Genomic DNA, 25,570 nt, shown 5'->3' on the forward strand with positions numbered 1-25,570 from the left:
TCACTTTAGATAAGCTATTACCAGCAGGACAGTGGGGTGGGAGGAGGTATTGTTTTATGGTCTCTGTGTGTATATAAAGTCTGCTGCAGTTTCCACGGTATGCATCCGATGAAGTGAGCTGTAGCTCACGAAAGCTCATGCTCAGATAAATTGGTTAGTCTCTAAGGTGCCACAAGTACTCCTTTTCTTTCTGTAGGATTGGAGGTCCTCTACAGCTATGTTCTTGAAATGTTCTTGTGGAACTCCTTAAGAACTTACCTGCAACTCCTTGGAGCTTAGGTGCTTCAGTAGACTGAAACTCCCGGTTAGCACAACCCCAAATTTTATGAAGATTTTGGATGGTCCCTGAGACCTTCTTTAAACCAGGGTTTATCCCTTTGTACATGGTTAGATAAAGGTATGCCTCCTCTATTTTTAATCTTTTTTTATATCTTCAGTGAACACAGGTTTATTGTGGTGGTGGTTTTCAATGTTAAATTTTTCTTGAGCTAGTGCATAAGAATGGGAAATGAAATTAATCAGAAACAAAAGTGAAACTAACCAGTCTCATTTTTCTGTGAAGTTGAGGGAAATGTCTGTGAAGTGAAATGTGAAGCAAAAGATCCTGACCACTTATGGAATACTTAATGATCATAATACTTTTCACAAGAGCAGGTTAAATCTGGTCTCCTGGTCAAATTCTGACAGGAGAGTAACTTTTCTTTTAGAAATACATGGCCTGTCTCTTCTGCACTTGTTAAATTATTTTCATGTTCTTGGCCAACCTCTAGTTTTGTCACCTCACACTTCCCATGATCCTACCTGGCATATAGTCTGGTGTGTGGGCTGAGCACTGGAACAGAGGTTTTGGGAGCTGAGTGGTTAATAGGATGTTGCATGGGCCTTCTGACATGAGGTGAGGCTTGCCCCCAGTCAGTAAAAAATGTGTAAAGCACTTTGGGATTGATTAGCATGAAAGGTGCTGTACAAATTCAGGATTTGTATCATTATCAAATACAAAAAGTAAGCAATGTAAAGTAAACTGGACTTTAAAAACTTTCATTTTTAATACAATCAAATATTTTCACTAACTTTCACTAACTAATGGGCAAGGGTTATTTAAATATATATATATGTATATATAGAAATACTGGTCCCATTGAAGTCAGTGGCAAAGCTCCTATTGACTTCAGGAGAGCCAAGATTTCACCCATAATGTTTACCTTCACAGTATCCCTTTTTAACTAGTGGCTAGTTAACCTCTTCCCTGCTGGAGGAATAATCATGAGTCTTAATAGCATTGTTCCAAACAACATCAGTGTACTTGATTGGCATATGGAGCTGCCCCAGCTATGTTATATTGTCGATGTTTATGTTTTTGGAGATAAATACAGAATTGCTACTGGTGTCCCACCCTGATTCAAGGCATTAAGTGTGTCATCCAGTATGTATCTGGTTAATTCTGAACCATAGAAAAAGGTACAGTATCTGGTTGCTTTGAGTCTTTGCGGGTGCCTGCACAGAGACTCTGGGAGTGGGGTGTGACTATGAAAAGCCTTGTTTAGAGCTCGCTTAGTGGGAAAGTGCCCAAGAGGGAGCTGGAGCTGGTTCCAGAGCAAGATGAAAGGCAAAGCTGTGTGCCAAGTAAGAGGTCTAGGGAGCGTTATGGGCTCGGGGGGGAGAGATGGGCTACGGGAAGGTGTGGGCACTGTATGCGCCTGTGTAATCTCAGCTCGTGATCACTGTTTCTAAAATTGGAGGCTTCCAGGGATTAGGATCCGGAGAGACTGTAGCGCTGCACTGAGTGTCTATTTGTGGGTTCAACCTATTGCTGATCTTTGTATTTATTCTTTACTCTCTCTGTCAGTGTTTATAAGTGTTTACTTTGCACTGGGCATTTTCTTCGCTAGCGACTTGCTTTGGGAATTGTCTCCTCTGTCACATGGGGTCAGACCTTCCATGCATTCACTGTAGAGCCATGCCACTGAGCACAGACAAACAGAGCATATTTTCCTTTGACATGTGGCATTAGGATGAAATAATGAGATTCCTGAACTTCTTCTTGGAAACTCTCTGTAGGGTGGGCTGTATCCCCAGCACAGGAAGGGACAAATGCTGTGCTGAAGTCTGTTTCAGACCCTTGTCTCAGGGCATAATTTATCAGTGAAACATGAAATTTATGTGCACCACCAAAACAAATGCAGGTGGATAGTCTCTTCCCTTAAATCCCCTGTTGGGTCATGTGACAGGGAAGTTGCTCTTTCTGGCTTTTCTACCCCATTGTGAAGGGGCAGACTCACCCCTGCGGCGCCTCCTGCTGGTCGTTGGGAATTAGCTCTTTTCCAGCCTGGAGCACCCTCTGCAGGCTGGTGATCCACACAGCTCTGGCCCCTGTGTCCCTCACAGACCCTGGTGCCCCTTTCTCTGGGGTTCTGCCCCCTGGCAGTACCCCCACACTCTGCCTCTGGGTCTCCCCTTCCTGGGGAATCCCCAACCCACTGTTCCCACCTTGCCTCAGTCTGGGCTAGTGCCAGTCATCACCAAGCTGTTGCTCCCTGGGGCAGACGGCAGTGTAAAGGCCACTCATCATAGGCAAGGGTGTTCGGACCCACTGTCTTCCTCTGCCTTGGACTAGGCCCTACAGCCTGGGGAGTTGCCGCCTGGAGCGCCCCGCTCAGCCTGCTCCTTCCCCAGCACTGCGCCACCCTCAGACCCCTGTCAGGCAGGCAGCCAGGCCCTGCTCTCTCCCAGCCTGGAGAGAGACTCCTTGGGCCTCTGGCTCACAGCCTTTTTATACAGGCCAGCTGGGGCCTGATTGGGGTGTGGCCCAGCTGCGGCTGCTTCCCCAATCAGCCAGCCACAGCCCTCTCCAGAGCTGCTTTTAACCTCTTCTATTTTAGGAGTGGGGTAGCCTACACCCATGTTGTTGTCATTTGGCTTTCCCTCCAGACAGTGCCAGGATGGCAGTTGGTCACCCTTAAATAAAGTGGGAAGAGCCTGGCAAGTGGAGCTGTTAGGTCATTTATTTGGGATGACACAGTTAATTCACTCGTGGGTAGTGTGGCCATCTCAGATTCGTACCGATAAAAAATGTACACCACCGCCCACGGTGTTTTGCATACACTATGTGTTTACTATCAAAACCATTTTAGAGATGATGTACAGTTTTGAATTGGCCGGTAACTGAGCTGTTTTTGGGAACCCTCCAACACTGATTTAAAAAGCCAGCGAGGAGCTCAGGAACTTTATGACCCATACGGGGGTGGGGGAAGCAACAGTATTTGACCAGCACCATTGAACTGCCTAACGACTCCAGCCATGCCAAGGTGAATCGAATCCAGCCTCGGTGCTCTGGAGAATCAGGAGGATGCTTTTCCCAGTGCACAGCTGGTTGTTTGATGGTTCCTGCTGTGGGGTCTCTCTCCCCATTGCAGAAGCCGGAGTCAGACGGTCAGTTCTGAGACCAGCGTGGAGGAAGGTGGAGTTTTCGAAGGTTTGAAGTCCGAAACTCCCTCACCCCAGCAGCTCTTCTCGGGGCTGGCAGGCATCCCATCTGGTACCATCCCAACTACCCCATTCCAGTCAGGTTTGGTCCTGGGTTCCTCAGCAGGAGGCGGGGATGTGTTCATTCAGATGCCAGCCCCAAGGGAAGAAGGGTCCAGCCGAACAGAAGGAGCTCCATTCCACCACCGGCAGCAGCCCCATCACTATCACCATGGCCACCATCGGGGATCCTCTCTGCTGCACATGGCTAGTGGAGACCGACACGGACACGCAGAAGACAATCCTGAGGACCAGCCTGGGACTCCTGCCCCTGCCCTCTCGGAGCTGAAGGCTGTGATCTGCTGGCTCCAGAAGGGGCTTCCCTTCATCCTGATACTCCTGGCTAAAGTTTGTTTCCAGCATAAGCTTGGTAAGCAGCCAACTCGCCATTTTGATTTGGTTCCAAGGTTGAGAGAGGGTGATTCAGCAACTGTGTCCTGCCGCAGTGTCTGCTGTGTTCATCTCTGTAAGAATTCTTAGAGGTAGCAAATTCAGTGGGTAAAGGGGACCTAGGCGGTCAGGGGTGAAGCTACCTGTCTTTAGGCATCTTGACTTTTCTTCCCCTTTAATGTCATTACTAGCTGTTACAGCTGTGTGAGGTCCATGTTTTATGTCCTGTCCTGCCATGTGGCAGACTCTTGTTTTGTTCCTTGTCTTGGTCTCTCTCCCTGCCCCTCTCCATTCTCACTCAGACCTCTCCAGGGGACAGATGGGATGGGAATGCTTACAGCAGCCTCTGCTGGTCAGATCTTGTGTAGTACTGAAAGTCTCAGAAGGGATTCAAATTGTGCTTGGCTGGAAGGATGGTAGCTGGGAGATGGGATCTGATGGGATCACCAGTTAAACTTTACAACTGAGATTTTCAAAGCTGCCTAAAGGATTCAGGCACCCAGTTTCCTTTAATTTGAATGGGAATTGGGCATCCAGATCCCTTAGTGGGTCACAACATAGCGTTGCCAGTGCACCTCAGTCTTGATCTGCAGAACCAGCTGCTATTCCAGTCTTCTCTCCTTCCCTAGCTCTGTTCGTGCAACTCAGGCATGCTCTGCAGTGCCTTTGCTATTGTGTTCCTGGGTCTCTCTTGAACAGAGGCTGCCATTTCTTCAGTATTGTATTAGACTGGGTGGCAGCTTGTGCTTCTGGGCATATACGCACTGGAAATGGCCATGACACATTCACGTTAATTTGGCTTGTGATCTGAACCCCGCTCTCCAGAGCTTAGCAGCCAGTGTGTTAGCATCCCCCACTATATCCAGCAGTTACAGGTGTGGTGTTTGTTTGTTTGTTTGCTTTAAACCTAAAACTTTGAGTATAAAATAATTTAACAATGTGAATACTGCCTCCCCAGCTCAACAGCCCTTTGATGCGTGTCTTTCCTTGCAGGGATTGCTGTGTGCATTGGTATGGCCAGCACATTTGCATATGCTAACTCAACTCTCCGAGAACAGGTCTCTTTGAAGGTGGGTACGGTATCTTGCTCTATGGTGTTCCTGAGACATTGCTCTTAATATGCAACATAATGCTGATGCCAGATCTTGTCTTGCACTTTGTGGATGAAACCATGAATGTGCACAGATTTTTTTTACATATATGAACACTCTGTTCCCTCCCTGCCCCACACAGCCTCCCTGTCTTGCTGGAAGCCTGGTATAGTGATTAGAGAATGAAAAATCAGAACTGGTTTCTATTCCTGGCCCTGTCACTGATTTGCAGTGCAACTTCAAGCAACAGCTATGTGCCCCAGTTTGCCTATATGTAACAATGGATAATAATGCCCCTTTCACCAGGATGTGGTGAGGCTTAATTCATTAATGCTTACAGAGAGCCTGTAGATTTTCAGACGAAAGATGCTATAGAAGTATTACTTATTAATATACTTGGTGTTCTGGTTACATCTTAAATAAACCAATTGGCTTCTTCAGGTATCATGTTTTATAGTCTCATTGGGATATCTCAACAGCATGGCAGTGCCAGGTTGGGGCTGCATTTTCATATAGCTGATATGTGAGTGGCATAAATATATAATTATGCACATGTGGTAATGAAATAAATGTGACAAAATGCAGACTGATGGGATAAATTGCTCAATTAGGTATTAATTATCTCTGTCTTGCACATTTGACTGCCAAACCTTACCCTGCCCATTAATACGTTAGCTTGAAGACTCAATCTAGCATTCCTCTGAACAGCTTCACAGAGCCACATTTTTACTAAATAAACCTGCCCGAAAAATTCTTTCTCATTTTCCCTCCCAAATGGGGAATTTCCTTCTCAAAATTACGCTGGTCCAAGGCTCAGAAGAGGCAACCTTCAGACCTTCACACGTGCTGAGTTTAGGATCTAATATTCTGTCATTCATTCCCATCTTCACAGATATAGAATTTACGCTACTGTTGGTTCTTTCATCTGTTCGGTTGTTTCTTGCTTATATCACATGCTCTGAAACCACCCTGCATCCAAACACTGTCCATTCATGCTCTATGCAGTATGTTCTAGGTATGATAATGGTCTAAAAGAGTCTAGGTAATATATTGTTTTGAAAGCTACATGTTTAGATGTGATAGGTCCAGTTATCAAATGTGTCCCCTGATAAGGCCATCTAGATCCTGCTTATGGAAGCTCAGACCTATGGTACAGCATATCTGCTCCTACTTATCAAGCTGAGTGTAAGCATGTAGGATTTGGATGTCCTGTTGAGGCACCCACCTTTGAAAACTGGGTTATGTGGGTCTGACTCTCCATTTCTGCCAGTGTAATTCCCTTGATTTCAATGGAGTAACTGTGCTTGATAAAGTAAACGAGAGCAGATTCTGGTCCTGTTTATCTATGTCTGTACCTTGCTGCCTATTTTTATGTCTCACTCCCATGTAAATAACTAATTACTGAATGCTCAGAAGTGTGTGTTTGTCCCCTGGGTTGGTCTCACATTTTTCAGCAGTTAAAGGCTTTGTGCACAATATGCATGTTCCCTTTAGACTTTTGAATATGTCTTGTCTGCCTCTTGTTTGTGCTCAGGAGAAGAGGTCGGTGCTGATTGTCTTCTGGATCCTGGCCTTCCTTCTGGGGAATACCTTATACTTGCTTTACACTTTCAGCTCCCAGCAGCTATACAACAGGTGGGCATGTGGTAACTCCTGCCTGGTGGAAACAGGCAGTAATTGCCAGGGTGGAACAGAGGGTGCCCACCTTCTCTCACACTTTTATGAGATGAAAGTGTAGTTCCATGGAATCTGCCATCTCTGCTACAGTAAATGGAGGGAAAGCATGCGGGTCACTTTTTGCCCATGGAAGCTGGAATTTTCTATCATGGTGTAATTGAGATATAGAGAGCCTGAGTGCTGGAACCAGATGATAATACTGACATTCATTTTCCCTTCCCAAAATGGCTTCTTTCCATTGCTATGTATCAGGCTTTTACTCTGTTACTAAAGATGGACTTGAGTAGTAACATTTAGATTTGGATCCAGAGCCAAATGTTCCCAGCATTTGGGGGTGTTTGGATCCGGTGCAAATAGGGGCCAGTCTCCAAATTTAGTTATGGAGCTCAACTTTTCCGAAGCTGAGGGTTTTGGTTGGGGTCAATCTCTTGTTACAGTGACAAAGGAAGAATTAAATGCTAAAAATAGGAGAAGCTATTGGAGTTAGGCTAAGCAAGTGTAACTAGGATAAATGGGGTGAAATGATGCAAGGGCAAATTTAGGCCAAACGTTAAGAAAATTGGTCTGACAGTGAGATCTGTACCCCTGTGGAATAATTTCCCAAGGGAAGTTTTGGGAGTCCCACTGACAGTGTTGATTGAGACTTGGAACTGTATATATTAAAGAAATCATTGGATTATGCATTGTATTGAACAGTCTTGCATCAGATGAGCAACAATAGCTTAGATGACATCACAGGTAGAGTGTTTCTATTTTTAATTGTGATAAGGCAGCGGTAATAGAACCATCTCTTCCCTGGAAAAAATGCACATTGACTGGTAGAACGTTTGTACGCTCAGAACCATGGCACCCATCTGAATTTGCTTTATTAAACCAAATTTGTCATTAGCAGTTATTAGAAATACCTGTGTCTTTAACTGTTGCTTGGAGAAAAATGAGTTTCATTTGACCCCGACACTCTGAATTATTTTATTTTAAAAAAATATGACTCTCATCTGGGATTCTGCCTGGGTGTTTGGAGTGAAGGGGCTGCTGTAGTATGAATCAGACTGGAAGCAGACGAGTGAAGGGACATGGTAGGGAAAGTTGCAGTTCAGAGGCTCTGGAGGGAAGGATTGGGTCAGAGTGGAACAGGAGAAACAGGTTGAGAGAATGTGCTGGAAAGGCTGCCATAGTGGGCAGCTGGGAAACAGAAGGCAGCAAGGAGGCTGCTGGGAGGCTCTGAGCAGCAGCGGGGGTGAGATGGGGTGTGGGGGATCTGATGAGGATGATGATCGGGGTATGGGGCAGCTGGAAGGTGAGATGGAGGTGTGGGGGAGCTGATGAGGCCAGGCAGATTTGGAAAGGAACAGCAGAGGTGGGCTGGGAGAGGGGCAGGTTAGTTCAAAGAGTTTCAGCAAAACAGGAATATTGTGCCCCTTTCTTTGGGGAGTGGTGTGTTGATGTGAAAGGGTTAAATATATTGAAAAGGCTGACAAAGAGTTCCACACCAAGGCCTGATCCGCCAAGCAGCCCCATGCAGAGTCCCCTGGACTTCAGCAGTGCTCCGTGTGGATGGAGAGGTCTGTCTATGTGGAGACCCTGGCAGCACTGGGGCCCGGAGTCCTGCACAGGCTTGTGAGGTTAGAAATTGCCATTTGCTTTTTGTTCCTTTCAGTTATTTTTCATTTCCTGATTTTGCTGCTGTTTTTGTGTATTTATTTTCCTAGCCCACAATAATATTTAAGTCTCTGATTTTGTTTCTGTTTTTAGGGTTTAATTTTACCTGTTGTGCTGTGCCAGAGTTGTGAGTATTTTAATTTCATGCTCAGGCTTTTTGTTTTGGGTTTTTCTTGTTAAGTTTTTGCTTTTCACATGAGAGAGCTTGGTGGACAGTAATAGCAACAAGAAGCCCCTTGTGGCTGCTGAAGAAGGTCCTGATTTAATTGGTACCCCATGCAGTGATATCCTGAAATACTGGTACCCTAGGCTCCTCCTACCTAAGGGAGCAAATATTCAACTCAGTGTCCAGCCCCAGTTGCTGAACGGGGGGTGGCAGGAGGAGGAAAAAGAGAGGCATCTTTCTGCTGCTCTGTGAAGGCTGTTCTAGCCCATGGCTGAAGTAGACTTGCACATTCCCTAATGTGTCCCCAACGCATGTGAGGGGCTTAATCAGATCATGTGTGCCGCAGTGGATACTCTGACCCTACCCCACCCATGCCCCGCTCCTTCCTGTTCAGTGTGAGCTGCTGGGCTGAATGCCGCACATGGAGCATGTACACCTTGAACAGCCGCCTGGAATCCAGCCTTCTGTCGCTCTGCAGCAGAACCATGCTGGTTTCTGCGGCCCCAGGATCCTTTGCAGCTGCAGGGTCTGCATGCTGAGCCCTGCTGGGTCACTGCTCTCCACCTCCCATTAGTTTGTCTTTGCTGGAATCTGTGACCGAGCTTGGATTCCACTTTCTATAGGTTTGGAATACATGCGCTTCAATCGGCGATGCTGATTCACAGAGCTCAGCTCTTAGTCGGCCTCAGAAGTTTGTGAGGCACTGTCTCAGTGCAATTACCCCGTGCTGAACGGCCCTGAGCGTTCTATGTCTAATGCGATGCTACCCTTGTCACATGCCTGCCCTGCATACCCAGCCAGCTTGGTGCTGTGGAGAATACTGTACCTGCAGTAGTTCTGCTTTTGCCAGAATGTGCTTTTGTGGGGCTTCAAGACTGGTCTACAGAGCACGGTGCTCTTGGATTGGCCTGTGCTGTTCCGACTGAGGAATGGCAACGACCCACAGCGCGGCTCTGAACTGCAGTGGAGTGCATGGTTCAGAGCATTCCCCAGTGTAAAGATGGAGAGATGTAGGTGGCTTTTCCTTCAGGAATAGGATGGAGGGGGAAAACTTGGAGACCAGAGCTGCTGATATTGGGAACACCCCCCTGGAGGGAAGTTTCTTATATCGGCCTGGAGTGCAGGGGGTTAATTTCCACCATAGGCTTTGTGGATGACTATGTTCCCTTTATTGAAAATGGGCAAGTCTGAAGCCGTTGACGTCAGTGGGGCTGGATAAGAGCAGGCCTGGGTCAAAGGCCCGGAGGGACTATGGGACTAACCTGCTGACCTTACTCCTGTTACACTTGCTCTTAAGAACCTGTGCTCACGTTTGGTGGAGTCCCTGGGCCCATTCTTTGTACTGGAGCTTTGATGAAGGGCAGATGATGTGCCATTCATTAATGTTTGGGTCTTGCTGTCCTGCTTTTCAGCCTGATATTTCTGAAACCCAACCTGGAGAGCCTGGATTTCTTTGACCTGATGTGGACTGTGGGGATCACGGACTTTGTGCTGAAGTATCTCACCATCTCTTTGAAATGCCTGGTCGTTGCCCTGCCTAAAATCATTCTGGCTGTCAAGTCAAAGGTAAAGGACTCCGCTTTCTTCCTGGTCCTTGTCTGATGGGAGCCACACAATGAAACTATGCCTCTGAGGTTAGATACAGATTCTGCTTGGTCCTTGCCTGGGTGTGCAAAGGCAATGGAGTCTCCATTTTCCCAAACCCTTGCATGATTTGTGCAAGGACCAGACAGATTTTCACTCCTATGTTCAAGGTAGGGTGAGGGCTGCTGGCTCCCTCCCTCCCAGAACTGCATATTGCTCCAAAAAGGGAAGGGGGGAGGTGGGGCTATAGCCAACAACAATGGGTGAGAGTGAAGCACTGCCCCTTGCTACAGGCTGTGGGCAGTTTGCACTATGTAGCCTTTTGTGAAGAACCCCCCCCCCCCCTTCCTCCCACTGCTGGAAAAACAGTAGATTAAAGTGATAAAAATTGCATGCTTTGTGGAAGACAAGCATCCGTATCCTTGTAACTGATAACACCTTAAATTATTAAAATGGAATTTTAAAAATCTGATTTACCATGTATGTAGTAGAACTGGTCACAATTTTTCAAATATCAACATTTTGATGAAAATGTGATGTTAGGGAAGAAAACATCCTGGAAAGTTTTGGTAAAATTTTTGCACCATTTTTCCTGGGTTATTTTTCTGACTGACTGTAGAACTGATAGAAACTTCTCTGTTATATGTACTTATTAATTGATACAATCTCTCTCCCTTCCCTCACCATTCTTGTTTTTTACCCTGAATTCTATCATCACTCATTGTGTACAATGAAACTAAACAGGCCAGTGTCACTTCATGTTTAGAATCCATTTCATTTTATGGACTTGGTTTCCTGATGTGCATGCGGGATCTCAGTGCTCTTGCATTTGAGTTCTTATGGCAGGTGAATGTTTGTTTAAAAAAAGTAGTTTCTAATTTTGGGCACTGAACCTGAGATCTCTGCCCCCCACCCCCCGGGGGGCCGGTGGGGGCTGATCTTCAGAGATGCTGGTATTCTTCCTTCTGAGCCAGTACTTATCCAATCCCCCAGCATGTTTAGGGTACATTATGCTGCTGTGATTCTTGGATGAGATGTGAAACTCTGGTTCTGAGCTCTTGTGTTCACTGCAGACCTGTAACACTCTTTTTATTTTATAGTTTTACAAGAATAGATGTGTTAACCCCAGTGTTCTGGGAACATTCCAGCTTAAATAATTACTTTATATCACCCTAAAGGTTTGTCTGCACACAGGTTAAAGCAGCACAACACCTCCTTCCTGTGTGGATGCAGTTATGTGGGTCTGAAGGTGACTTATATGGGTATAGCTTATTCTTGTAAGGGAAGGGGGAAAGCTATATTGGCACCTTTGCACCCAAAGCAGGTGCAGTACCCATTTAACTATTTCAGTAGAAAATTGCATCCCTAACTGAACCTATTCCATCGATACTGAAACTGTGTGTAGACTAGGTCTCAGTGTATGATGGTTTTTCACTTCCTGTCCTAAACAGTTGTGTAAAGTTCCTGTTCACTATTAGAGCTGTCATGTTCTCTTTGCCCCCACCCCCAACCCGTCACCAGTGATGGATGTGTTAAGTAGAGCTTGTGGATCAGTTAAATTTTGTAAGGAGACACTTTGGTGGCCTTTGGAATGAAAGACACTATATAAATGCAAGATATTACTATCATCATCCCTCACTGAAAGTCTCAGGCAAAGCACTTAAAGGGAATTTTTAAAGCAGGAATAGTTATGCTTACAAATAAGATGGGTGGCAGGGGAGTTGAGCTGTTTGTTCCTGTGCACCAGGGGTACTTGAGATGGTTATTAATTTATCTCTGGCGATTGTCCAGTTCTTTTTTTTTCTATTATTGTTATTATTTTATTTTGGGAGATTAATGTGCTGGGTCAGAGCATAATCCAGCTTGCAAAAAAAGTGATGTGAATAGTCATCCCAAGATAAATTGCTGCACTGGAAAAGGTTCACAGCCTTTGCTTGCTAGTCTGAGAGCTATCCCAAGTACTCATTAATCCTTGTCCGGGGAGAAGAAAGAGACTGGGTCTTTATTTGCAGCTACAGTGGGAGGCTGGTAAGATCACATCTGTCAAGGGCCTATAATGGCTTGCAGCACAGATGCTTCATTTTTAATACCTTTTTCTGCACAGTGATATTTCTCCAATTTTTTTTCGTCCATTTTTGTCTTGAGATGTTGTTGATGGTTTCTCTGTCCCTTGACATCTGAGGCTCTGTTGCTATCACTTAATCATGGGTTTGCGCGCACACACACATACACTGTTCTCTCTGCATCCGTCAAACCATTTGGGGCTGTGATCTGTTCTGATCTCGAAAACTAAGCAGGATCAGACCTGAATGGGAGACCTCGAAGAAAAACCCAGCACACTGCAGGAAGTGCTATTAGTGATGGAGTCGAGCAGGTTTTGCTGAGATGATGCCCCAGCTTAGTTTTAGGGCGCACTGAGATGCTGGAAGCCCCACTGGCAGAGGAGAACCCAAGCTCTCGTCCACTTAAGAGTAGTGAAGATCCTAAGGTTTCAGAGTAACAGCCGTGTTAGTCTGTATTCGCAAAAAGAACAGGAGGACTTGTGGCACCTTAGAGACTAACCAATTTATTTGAGCATAAGCTTTCGTGAGCTACAGCTCACTTCATTGGATGCATACTGTGGAAACTGCAGAAGACGTTATATACACAGAGACCATGAAACAATACCTTAATAATATTAAAATATTATTAAAATAATAATTGTTTCATGGTCTCTGTGTATATAACGTCTTCTGCAGTTTCCACAGTATGCATCCGATGAAGTGAGCTGTAGCTCACAAAAGCTTATGCTCAAATAAATTGGTTAGTCTCTAAGGTGCCACAAGTCCTCCTTTTCTTTTTGAAGATCCTAAGATGCATCAACCTTGAGGTATGTCTACACTGCAGCTGAAAGCATGCCTCCCAGCCTGGGTAGAGAGCTCAAGCAAAGCTTGTATGTCTACCACACCAAAAATGGATGTTGCAACACAGGCTGCCTGCCTGAATACAAGCCCGTCCATAGAATCATAGAATATCAGGGTTGGAAGGGACCTCAGGAGGTCATCTAGTCCAACCCCCTGCTCAAAAGCAGGACCAATCCCCAATTAAATCATCCCAGCCAGGGCTTTGTCAAGCCTGACCTTAAAAACCTCAAAGGAAGGAGATTCCACCACCTCCCTAGGCAACGCATTCCAGTGTTTCACCACCCTCCTAGTGAAAAAGTTTTTCCTAATATCCACCCTAAACCTCCCCCACTGCAACTTGAGACCATTACTCCTTGTTCTGTCATCTTCTACCACTGAGAATAGTCTAGAACAATCCTCTCTGGAACCACCTCTCAGGTAGTTGAAAGCACCTATCAAATCCCCCCTCATTCTTCTCTTCTGCAGACTAAATAATCTCAGTTCCCTCAGCCTCTCCTCATAAGTCATGTGTTCCAGACCCCTAATCATTTTTGTTGCCCTCCGCTGGACTCTTTCCAATTTATCCACATCCTTCTTGTAGTGTGGGGCCCAAAACTGGACACACTACTCCAGATGAGGCCTCACCAATGTCGAATAGAGGGGGACGATTACGTCCCTCGATCTGCTCGCTATGCCCCTACTTATACATCCCAAAATGCCATTGGCCTTCTTGGCAACAAGGGCACACTGCTGACTCATATCCAGCTTCTCGTCCACTGTCACCCCTAGGTCCTTTTCCGCAGAACTGCTGCCTAGCCATTCGGTCCCTAGTCTGTAGCTGTACATTGGGTTCTTCCGTCCTAAGTGCAGGACCCTGCACTTATCCTTATTGAACCTCATCAGATTTCTTTTGGCCCAGTCCTCCAATTTGTCTAGCTCCCTCTGTATCCTATCCCTGCCCTCCAGTGTATCTACCACTCCTCCCAGTTTAGTATCATCCGCAAATTTGCTGAGAGTGCAATCCACACCATCCTCCAGATCATTTATGAAGATATTGAACAAAACCGGCCCCAGGACCGACCCCTGGGGCACTCCACTTGACACCGGCTGCCAACTAGACATGGAGCCATTGATCACTACTCGTTGAGCCCGACAATCTAGCCAACTTTCTACCCACCTTATAGTGCATTCATCCAGCCCGTACTTCTTTAACTTGCTGACAAGAATACTGCGGGAGACTGTGTCAAAAGCTTTGCTAAAGTCAAGAAACAATACATCCACTGCTTTCCCTTCATCCACAGAACCAGTAATCTCATCATAGAAGGCGATTAGATTAGTCAGGCATGACCTTCCCTTGGTGAATCCATGCTGACTGTTCCTGATCACTTTCCTCTCATGTAAGTACTTCAGGATTGATTCTTTGAGGACCTGCTCCATGATTTTTCCGGGGACTGAAGTGAGGCTGAGGCCTGTAGTTCCCAGGATCCACCTTCTTCCCTTTTTTAAAGATTGGCACTACATTAGCCTTTTTCCAGTCATCCGGGACTTCCCTCGTTCGCCACGAGTTTTCAAAGATAATGGCCAATGGCTCTGCAATCACAGCCGCCAGTTCCTTTAGCACTCTCGGATGCAACTCGTCCGGCCCCATGGACTTGTGCATGTCCAGCTTTTCTAAATAGTCCCTAACCACCTCTTTCTCCACAGAGGGCTGGCCATCTATTCCCCATGTTGTGATGCCCAGCGCAGCAGTCTGGGAGCTGACCTTGTTCGTGAAGACAGAGGCAAAAAAAGCATTGAGTACATTAGCTTTTTCCACATCCTCTGTCACTAGGTTGCCTCCCTCATTCATTAAGGGGCCCACACTTTCCTTGGCTTTCTTCTTGTTGCCAACATACCTGAAGAAACCCTTCTTGTTACTCTTAACATCTCTCGCTAGCTGCAGCTCCAGGTGCGATTTGGCCCTCCTGATTTCATTCCTACATGCCCGAGCAATATTTTTATACTCTTCCCTGGTCATATGTCCAACCTTCCACTTCTAGTAAGCTTCTTTTTTATGTTTAAGATCCGCTAGGATTTCACCGTTAAGCCAAGCTGGTCGCCTGCCATATTTACTATTCTTTCGACACATCGGGATGGTTTGTCCCTGTAACCTCAACAGGGATTCCTTGAAATACAGCCAGCTCTCCTGGACTCCTTTCCCCTTCATGTTAGTCCCCCAGGGGATCCTACCCATCCGTTCCCTGAGGGAGTCGAAGTCTGCTTTCCTGAAGTCCAGGGTCCGTATCCTGCTGCTTACCTTTCTTCCCTGTGTCAGGATCCTGAACTCGACCAACTCATGGTCACTGCCTCCCAGATTCCCATCCACTTTTGCTTCCCCTACTAATTCTTCCCGGTTTGTGAGCAGCAGGTCAAGAAAAGCTCCCCCCCAGTTGGCTCCTCTAGCACTTGCACCAGGAAATTGTCCCCTACGCTTTCCAAAAACTTCCTGGATTGTCTGTGCACCGCTGTATTGCTCTCCCAGCAGATATCAGGAAAATTAAAGTCACCCCTGAGAACCAGGGCGTGCGATCTAGTAGCTAGTGGATCTAGTAGTGCAATCCCCAGGGTCCACGTTTGAGTGGCTAGCCTGTGCCACAATGTCCATGCTGCTATTTTTAGCATACTAGCTCAAGTGAACCTAGAAAGTGTCTCTCTCCCCAGGCTGGGAGGCATGCTCCCATTTGCAGTGTAGACATACTCTTTGTGTTTTGGCCAAAATCCATTCAAGGTATTTACAGTCTGACAGCTCCTCTTGCAATGTCAGCCAGATAGGGTATTCTTCACTTTCTGCCCAAAATTATAATTATGGCATTGCTGTTTGCAGTTTAAACAGCTGCTGCTTTCCATTTCCAGTGGTCTCAAGTTGCAGTAGGGGAGGTCTAGGTTGGATTTAGGAAACACTATTTCACTAGGAGGGTGGTGAAGCCCTGGAATGCGTTACCTAGGGAGGTGGCGGAATCTCCTTCCTTAGAAGTTTTTAAGGCCCGGCTTGACAAAGCCCTGGCTGGGATGATTTAGTTGAGGATTGGTCCTGCTTTGAGCAGGGGGTGGGACTAGATGACCTCCTGAGGTCCCTTCCAATCCTGATATTCTATGAGTCTGTGATTTCATTGACGGGGGAGGTGAGTCTTATCTATATGTGGCTAATGTAGCAAAATGCTTTGGGATCCTTCAAGGTGAAAGCTACCAGAGGAATGTCCACTTAAAATCAGAGTGGAGAGATGGATGCTTATTTCAGCTGCCATGAGATAATGCTGGTGCTACTGGATTCTTCTTCCTGATCAAAGCAGTGGTTTCCAGCTGCCAGGCCTAGGAGCAGGAGTGGAAAACCTCATGCCACCAGTGAAAGAGATGATATATTTCAACACCATGGAGAAGGAAGGGGGTGGGCCGGGATTTTCTCCTGTGTTTGCTGGCAGTGCCTCTCTGGTGTTCGGCAATGGTTATAGTGAAACTTGGTAATTGGGGCCTAATGTACAGGCTTTTATCTTTCTCAGTTTGACTTCAGACCAGTCACTTTCAGATTAGTCCCATCCTTCTGAGTCCAAAACTACTCTGGCTCTTCTGGCCACGCCTCAAGATTTTCCTACCCTTCATCAAAGTTCCCAGGCTTTTCTGAACATTATGTGGCTTTCTCTAATGCTCTCATTCTCCTCTTTCTCTTGGGCATGTTGAAAATCCTTGGGTTGGAAGGGAGACGAGGAATAGAGGTTGATAAGAGGTATGGAGTAGTAGTCTGATCCAGGCCAGGAACCCAGGAATTCCTGAGTTCTAATCTCATCTCTGACACTGCGTCCTTTGATAAGTCACTTACAAGTTTTCAAAAGGGGATTCTGTCCTGAGTGGCCAACTTTATATAGCTCAGCCCTGACTTTCAGAGGTGCTGAATACCTACCATTGGGACTACTCACAAGGGCACAGACTTGGTGCATGCATAAATCTTTTCAGGACCAGGACCCAAATCACAATGGGCCATATTAAACGCCCTGGACATTTGGGAGTATTTGGGTCCAGATCTTTAAAAGGAGTGATAAGTATTTCATTAAAGTGCTTTAAAACAATTGAGCCCTTGGATTTTTTTCCCCTTGTATTTATTTTCTCCCCTCTAAATGGAGCTTCTGGTTTCCATGATTCTCCTGGGGAAGATGGATAATACGAAACAGGACCAGGAAAGCCCTTTTGCCATGAAGAAAAGTTGCCCCCATCAATTGTTAAAAAGCCTCCAGCAAACAAGATTCCTTGGATGGAAGTTTGTCCCTAGTAGAAGCCTGGTTCCTTTCTCTCTTACCTCACGCATTTTTGCATCTTTCTCTCTTTTTTTTGTTTGTTCCCCTTTATTCCATTCCCTGGAAGAGCAGCAAAGATTGTTTAATAGCCACATGGGAAGGGGATGGGGGAGTCTCACATGCACCTGGGATTTTCTAAACTGCAATCTTCAGTAAGCGTGTCTCTTCTATTTATTTACTTTTAATTCCACACCCACCAAGCTGTCGTTCCTTAGCAGTGAAGATGAAAAGCTGCCATTTATAGATGTACAACAATGGAGGCCTTCACAGGCCACATGGCTCCTACAGTTTAATTTACTTTAATTCATTTTATATTGAACCAAATGATATTTGTTGGTTTTTTTTTTTTTAATGGAGAGCTTTCAGCATGTGGGGTGGCAGCCAAGCCCCACTCCTGTGGAAATTAGGAACCCAGCTGCTATTTAAATTTCTGCTCTGCTCCACTGGGCTTTTTTAGGTGGAAAAAGAGGCCTTTTTAACATTGTGGGTAATTTACATTCTGTCATTATAGGCCTGATCCTGCTCCCATTAAAATGCTCTACTGGCTTCAAAGGTGAAGGGTTGGACCCTGTGCCTGAAATTGCCACCCTTCCACTGCTCCATTCAGTTCAGTCTCCCTTTACTCGCTTCCTCCCCGCCTCACGGCATCACCATAGTTTGTCTCATCATCTGTGGCTTCAGCGTTGGCCTAGACGCAGTGTGGGAGACACAGGAGGGTTCTTTTGTGTAACTCACATTCCATGACTAAGTTTTTCCCAATCCTCTGCTATAGTGTGACTGAAAAACAATGGTTTGTTCCGATAGCGGTGCTAGCCAAAGGTGTCCGTTCCTCTCCCGTCCTTGATGACACTTGAATCTGCAAAGGAAGAGATGACTCACACATTCACATGTCGCAGTCCGTTGCTGGTAACAAACTATGCCTTGATCACCACAAAGCCAAGTGGTTATGGTGCTTAGTGGTATCTGACAGGTTTCAGAGTAGCAGCCGTGTTAGTCGGTATTCGCAAAAAGAAAAGGAGGACTTGTGGCACCTTAAAGACTAACAAATTTATTTGAGCATAAGCTTTCGTGAGCTACAGCTCACTTCATCGGATGCATTCAGTGAATAAACATGGGGAAACAGTTTTACTTTGTGTAATGACCCATCCACTCCCAGTCTCTATTCAAGCCTAAGTTAATTGTATCCAGTTTGCAAATTAATTCCAATTCAGCAGTCTCTCGTTGGGGCCTAATCACATCAGCCACACTATCAGAGGCTCGTTCATCTGCACATATGCCAATGTGATATATGCCATCATTTGCCAGGAATGACCCTCTGCCATGTACATTGGTCAAACTGGACAGTCTCTACGTAAAAGAATAAATGGACACAAATCAGACGTCAAGAATTATAACATTCAAAAACCAGTCGGAGAACACTTTGATCTCTTTGGTCCCTCGATTACAGACCTAAAAGTTGCAATTCTTCAACAAAAAAACTTCAAAAACAGACTCCAACGAGAGACTGCTGAATTGGAATTAATTTGCAAACTGGATACAGTTAACTTAGGCTTGAATAGAGACTGGGAGTGGATGGGTCATTACACAAAGTAAAACTATTTCCCCATGTTTATTCCCCACCCCACACCCCCCACTGTTCCTCAGATGTTCTTGTCAACTGCTGGAAATGGCCCACCTTGATTATCACTACAAAAGGTTCCCCCCCATCCCACCCCACCCCCGCTCTCCTGCTGGTAATAGCTCACCTTAAGTGATCACTCTGGTTACAGTGTGTATGGTAACACCCATTGTTTCATGTTCTCTATGTATATAAATCTCCCCACTGTATTTTCCACTGAATGCATCCGATGAAGTGAGCTGTAGCTAACGATAGCTTATGCTCAAATAAATTTGTTAGTCTCTGAGGTGCCACAAGTCCTCCTTTTCTTTTAGTGGTATCTGAGTGCCTCACAGTCTTTAATGTCTTTACCTTCGTAATGCCCCGTGAGGTAGGGTCGTAGCAGCATTTTCAGAGGTGGCCACTGATTTTGGGTACCTTAGTTTTTTGACTTGCCAACTTGAGAGATCTGGGACCTGATCTTCAGAAGTGCTGAGCACCTTCAACTCCCAGTGACTAGGCAGAGGTCCAATGGGAGTTGCTCACGTTTACTGAAATTGAAAAAAGAAAACCCCTTTTAAATTATTCATAGTTAGCTGCAGTGAATTTTCACCTGCCTTTACATATTGGCAACAGTCTTTTCTTTTCTTTTTTCATTCTATCCAACCTGTTTCCTTCCTTGTGCTGGCAAAGTAACCAAAAGCCCTCTCCCTTAGAGCCTATCTCCCTGCTGTCCTGTGGTCTGAAAGCCAGCAGGTTTCTCTTAGAGATTTCTTCAGCATCCTCTTAGAATCATAGAATCATAGAATCATAGAATATCAGGGTTGGAAGGGACCCCAGAAGGTCATCTAGTCCAACCCCCTGCTCAAAGCAGGACCAATTCCCAGTTAAATAATCCCAGCCAGGGCTTTGTCAAGCCTGACCTTAAAAACCTCTAAGGAAGGAGATTCTACCACCTCCCTAGGTAACGCATTCCAGTGTTTCACCACCCTCTTAGTGAAAAAGTTTTTCCTAATATCCAATCTAAACCTCCCCCACTGCAACTCTTCTTTTAGGATATGTCCTAACAATGCTGGCAACTGGGCAAGGGTGACTCAGAACTTCTCCAGGGAATCAATCACACGCAATTTACAGTTGTCTCATTGCCACGCACACCCACCCACCGTTAAAAGAACATTAAGGTTGCAACGTCAAGCGCTCAAAAGTTAGGAAATACCAGAGTTAATGTTGCCCCTACAGCCTCAATTTGGCCCATTTGCGCATATGTGTTATGCAAGTCTTTAACTACATGAGCACCATGCTGTTTTCTCCACAGGACCCCTCACATTCAATGCACTGGCTCAGCCTGCTCTGGGAATGAATCAGGGTTGTGTAGTGAAGGACACTTTTCTCTGTAGGTCCTCTGCTTCATTTCTTGCAGAAGTTGGAGGTGTATAGTGAATGAGGTGAGGATGGCTTCATGGTTAAGGCAGCTGAATGCCACCCTGGAGCACTGGATTCTCTCTCTGCCTCTGCCACAGAGTGCCTGTGCAATGCTGGGCAAGTCACTTGAACAGACTTTCCGCAGGAGGTCAGTAAGAGTGTGTTCCTCGTTTTCAGGGTGCCTGGTTTGAGACTCTATGGGCTGATTTGCTGAAATGCTGAGCACTCACAGCTGCAACTCAAGTCAGGAGCTGCGGTTTGAACAGATAAAGTGCTATATAATGGGAAGCACTCAGAAACATTGGGTGCTAGGTCTCTCAAACTGGGCACCCAAAATTAGTGGATACTTCTGATCTTAGTCTCTCTGTGCCTCAGTTCTGCATCTGTAAAATGGGGATAGCACCTTCTTACCTCTCTCTGGGGTGTTGTGAAAATAAATTAATGTTTGTGACGCATTCAGATACTATGGGGATGAGAGCCATAGAAAAGCCTGTGCGGAAATTAATTCTGGCTTCAGAGCAGGGTTTAAACACTGTGCAGTAAATGAGGCCTGAGATCATGCATGGAATGACATGAAGACAAAATATTGAATAATTGTTCATTAAATGAGCACCATCCATCCTGTGCACTGAATGAAGCAGAGGGCTTGTGAGGAAAAAAGTATGTGATCATATAATTAAGACTGTATCATAAAGCATACACACATGGGGTCTGAATTAAGGTTGTACAGGCAACCTTAATTCTGGCATTTCCTAACTTCTCACAGTGTAACCTTCATAATATTTTCCCCTAGTTTTGTGTGTAATTTCCTCTGTTTGCGGGAGGCGGGGAGATAGAAAAAGGAAAGTGAAAAAAGAAATTCCATCATGTCTTATCACCTTTCGATCTACCACACAGATCTCTGCCAGTTGAGCTATTGGAATAACTGAGAGCAGTAGTAGGCTGTCATCCACTATGTGGACCAGCACCAGAGGGAAATGAAACACATACTTTGCTAGTGAGTTTCACAGGTAATTGCTGACAGTAGAGGAATGGTGAGACTTTGGGATCTTGGGTTCCATTCCAGACTCTGGAAAAGACTATTCTCTAGTGGTCACAGACCCTTCTGTCCCCTCCAATTTTTCACTGTCCTAGTCCTATCTCTTCCCCATCACTGACTCCCCATTCCATTCTCAGTCTCCACTCCTCAAGCTTTTTATCCCAGATCCTATTTCCTTTTCCAACCAGTTCTAGTCACTGCCCCACTTCAGCTCCCTGTCCCAATTTCTCTTTCTCTCCTTGTCCCCTTCCCTCAACTTTTCTCTACATTCTATCCATGCACTTTCCTCCTCCTCCATACTGGACACCAGCCAGGAGTCAGTGAGAGCACAGGAGAGACAGAAGCTCTGCTCATAGTTCTGGTTCCTTGCCCCACCCTGTCCTGGAGCAGGTGAGAGCTGCAGTTTCAGGAGCCTCCTCAGCCCCTGCAGCCCTGGGCTGGAGCATGCTCATCTGCTCTGTTGGGATGGCACATGTGCAATCCAGTCACACGAAGGAGCAGTGGGAGGCTGGCGAATGCTTGGTGTGGACAGAATCCTCAGGTTTTAGGTGACGCTCTAACAAGTCTCTAAGAAGCATGTATGAAGGGAGATTTTTTTCAAAGGCTAATAGTTTGGCCACATTTGTGAAGATGGTGATGGGAATAGCAAAAGGCATATCCTGACAGAGGCCACTCCTTGGTCCCTGCTCTGAAGTGTAGGGGTGCTGGACCTTCTTAGGGAAAGGGTTGCATTATGACTGATTTATTTTTAACACTGGCGAAGCAATGGACTTTTCCCTCACCTCATTATCAGAAATAGCTGAAACTTACAAATTAATTAAATAAATAACATAAAGCCTGAGGAGGACACGTGGCATGGAAAACTTCAGCCCACATGGTTAAAGTTCAGCAAAGTTTTATAAGCAACTGGAAACAGGGTCTTAGAATGGGACATGTCAGCCAACCTTAATAATAGGCAGCACTCACAAAGATGCCTGTAATGAGTTATGGACATCAGAAATGCTAAATTTTTCAGCTGAGGGTAAAGGAAACTATATACCTGGTAAAAGAGAAGGACCTTACTTCTTTCCTGGCTCATATCTCTGCCAGTGTTTTATTGCTATTCTGAGATTTTTCCTAAATTTAAAAAGAGGCCATGTCACAGACAAATGTCCTGGAGGGTTGAGACTTGGTGTACTTGATGGGTACAGGCTCTGTACTCCATGCTCCCAGAAGGCAATGCTTTTAATTTTGTTGGGGCAACATTTCATAGGGCACTCTTTCCTTTTATGAAATCTCATTTCGCTATCTATGTAGCTGCACCCGTCCTGGCTGTGACAATAGTGTATCCGATTGCAGGGTTCTCTTGGATGGTCATTCTGGTGGTGGTGAGTCATCTAGGATGGTGCATACCCATTTCATGCTGGTAGCTGGGGCTGTTAACACATCTCCAGGCTGCTGAGAAGTCCTCCAGTTACCAGTAAAAGCCTGTGGGAAGTGCTAGCCTAGGGGACGTGACTGAGTTGGAATTATATGTAACACTTCTTAGCTTTACAGGAGTGGAGGCACCATAGTTAACAGAATCAGAGTCTTCCATTTGCTGCAAGTACATCTCTGCCTCTTCCTACGCTTCTGCTCCCTGGCCAGAGCTCACTTGAATGTTTCCAAGCCCTGTGCTCCACCCCCGGGAAGCTCAGAAACTCTGCAGGAGCTTAGTTTTAGCCCTGCCAGCTCCCGAGCTTCACAGGAGTGGCACTCCTCTTGTTATCCCATAGCTTCACAGAAGACATCTGAAATCTTTGGCGGATCAAGTGTTGACCTATACCAGGGCCGTCTGTTACGGATGCTGAATTGGATGAAGGAAAAGTCTGAGTCTAGTGGGAGAAAGGATTAAAAAGGAGAGGCAAAGTGGATTGCTTTAGGAATTTGCAGTGCATTTTACTTGCCAGTTGTTTTCATCAGGGTTGGATGCTGGGTGTGTGTATGTGTGTGTGGAGAGCTGCCTATGCTAAAGGAAGTGATAGACTAGTCATTAGCAAACTGCGACCCTCTGTCACAGGGGCTTATGAAATAAATGATGATCGTACTGAAGCGTGAGTCTGGCGAGAGAGCCTTTTGTGCTAATTTAATAAATTGCTTACATTTAGAATCCCAGATTGTTGCTGTTACATTTTTGCTATGTGATGCCACACGGGATTAAAAAGAGGAGGCTTGGGGGAAGGGGAAAAAAAGCCCAGGTCCTTTAGCTGGTGTGACCTCACTCACTGTCCCAGGGGGGATATGAGATCATGAGAATGCCAGAGCTCTCTGAAGGATTCGATTTGTTCAGCACAGCAGGACAGCCTGCCAAGTGATCTCATCTCTGAGACCCAGGGGGAGGGTGCTGGCTGCTGCTTTCTTCCTGGACTGCAGAGGATTGAATCCCTGCGCCCCACCGATGGCGATTAATGACAGCGACCTGTGATGACATCATCAACGATATTGTTACTGTGATGCACGCAGCAAAATTCTAGGGGAATTTTTCCCATCCCAAATCTTGACATCTTGAAATTTAACTTTTCAGAGTGTTAACGCCATGACATCTGATCTGTTCGTTTACGTTTACGACCCCATATCTCACCCCTTTGCCCTGGCATCAATTCTTCCTTCTAAACTATGAGTGACAACACAAAAACAAATCCTCATCAAGGCTGGGAGACCCAAAATTAGATCCTACTTATGTGACCAGCTTCTCGGTGCTGCTATAGAGTGAAAGAAAATGTGGTTAGAAAACGTACTTCTGTTGCAGCCTCCCGGGGTTATGAAAAACCTGGAGGTAATCAATGACGTCTTGATGGTGTCCTTTGTAAGAACAAATGGTTTCCAATCTAGAGGAAATACCCAAGATGAGAGGATTGTTTCAGTAGAGGTTTAAAAAGGGCATAGGGCCCATTCCTGCAAGGTGCATGGCTCCCTAATGTAGAGCAGTTAGTTGGATGAACTCTCTCTCCCAATACAATTCTTAGGAGGATTTAGCAACTCTGAAACTAAAGGTTGTATTTCAGAGCTGGTCTTTGTGTCTCAGAGTTTGTATGTGAGGCCAGCACACACTGCGCAGAAGGGAATGCTGGAAAGCAAGGGAGGGCCTGTTGCAATTTGATTCACCAGGATTCTCTGCAAAATAGGGAGGCCAAGCTGATTGTACAATAGTAATTCTCTGCCTTCAGCATAGTGGTGGGACCAGGGAAAGTGAAATATGTCTTTGTACTCCTCTTCCTATTTGTTAGTATTATTGGTCATACAACAATGCCTACAAGCCAGTGCCTTGTGGGCACTATACAAACATATAGCAAAGAGTCCCTGCCCTGAAAATCTTCTAAGTGTAGGACTGTAGACAACAACTGGATAAAACAAACTGCTTGCGGGAGCACAAGGAAGCAATGAGATGATACTTTTCCCTTTCTGGGCACTGAATTAGATGACAGTGAAGAGGGCAATAGTTGCAACTCACTGATACTGGTGTGTGCAACCATTTGCAAAGTGCCTGAGTGGCTAATGGACACGCAGGACTCCTCATAGCATGAACTCTTATGTCTGAGCCTCTCTTTTCTCCTTTTGGGCCCCTGGCAGTGATGATGATTTGTATCATTTATGCTTTACAGGGAAAGTTTTATCTGGTTATTGAAGAGCTGAGCCAGCTGTTCCGCTCGCTTGTCCCCATCCAGTTGTGGTGCAAATACATCATGGGGGATGATCCGTCCAGCAGCTATTTCCTAGGAGGGATCCTGATCATACTGTATAGTCTCTGCAAGGTAAGGGGATGCCTGGTGAGTAAACTCTGTACACGGCAGCAAAATCCCTGATTTTTTTTTAAATAAGCTCTTTTAAAATGTACTAGTTTAGATATAACACTCATGGGGGCCATATAAGTATCTGAGCACTTCATGCTCTTCAAAGTATTTTATCCACCCAACATCCATGAGAAGTACTATTATCCCCACTTTGCAGATGGTGAAACTGAGGCTCAGAGAGATTTAAATGAGTGGCCTAAGGTTCTACAGGAAGTCTGTGTGGAGCTGGGAATTGAATCCTAGTCTTCTGAGAGTGTGCCTACATGAACAATTAGACCTCAGCAAGCTGGGGTCTGAATCCTGCCCCTCACTGGCCTGCCACTGTCTGTCAGCCTGCACCGTGCTGATGTGCGTTAACAATTCCTCAGAGCACTTTGCTCTAGCTCCGAGTGCTCTAGCTAACTGTT

The 25,570-nt window shown here is 45.7% G+C and overlaps 1 protein-coding gene across 5 annotated transcripts in view; it reads left to right on the plus strand.

Annotated features, from left to right (window-relative positions):
• Positions 1 to 25,570, plus strand: part of RNFT2 (ring finger protein, transmembrane 2) — a 40,811-nt gene that overhangs the window by 5,187 nt on the left and 10,054 nt on the right. For all 5 annotated transcript variants that reach the window (XM_073313257.2, XM_073313258.2, XM_073313259.2 and 2 more), the window contains 5 exons: positions 3,414 to 3,892; positions 4,906 to 4,982; positions 6,538 to 6,638; positions 9,918 to 10,071; positions 24,975 to 25,124. In XM_073313257.2, coding sequence (XP_073169358.1) covers positions 3,414 to 3,892; positions 4,906 to 4,982; positions 6,538 to 6,638; positions 9,918 to 10,071; positions 24,975 to 25,124 — 961 coding nt within the window. The remainder of the gene's footprint in view (positions 1 to 3,413; positions 3,893 to 4,905; positions 4,983 to 6,537; positions 6,639 to 9,917; positions 10,072 to 24,974; positions 25,125 to 25,570) is intronic.

Source organism: Lepidochelys kempii, chromosome 15 (assembly GCF_965140285.1).
Source record: "Lepidochelys kempii isolate rLepKem1 chromosome 15, rLepKem1.hap1, whole genome shotgun sequence".
NCBI lineage: Eukaryota > Metazoa > Chordata > Testudines > Cheloniidae > Lepidochelys > Lepidochelys kempii.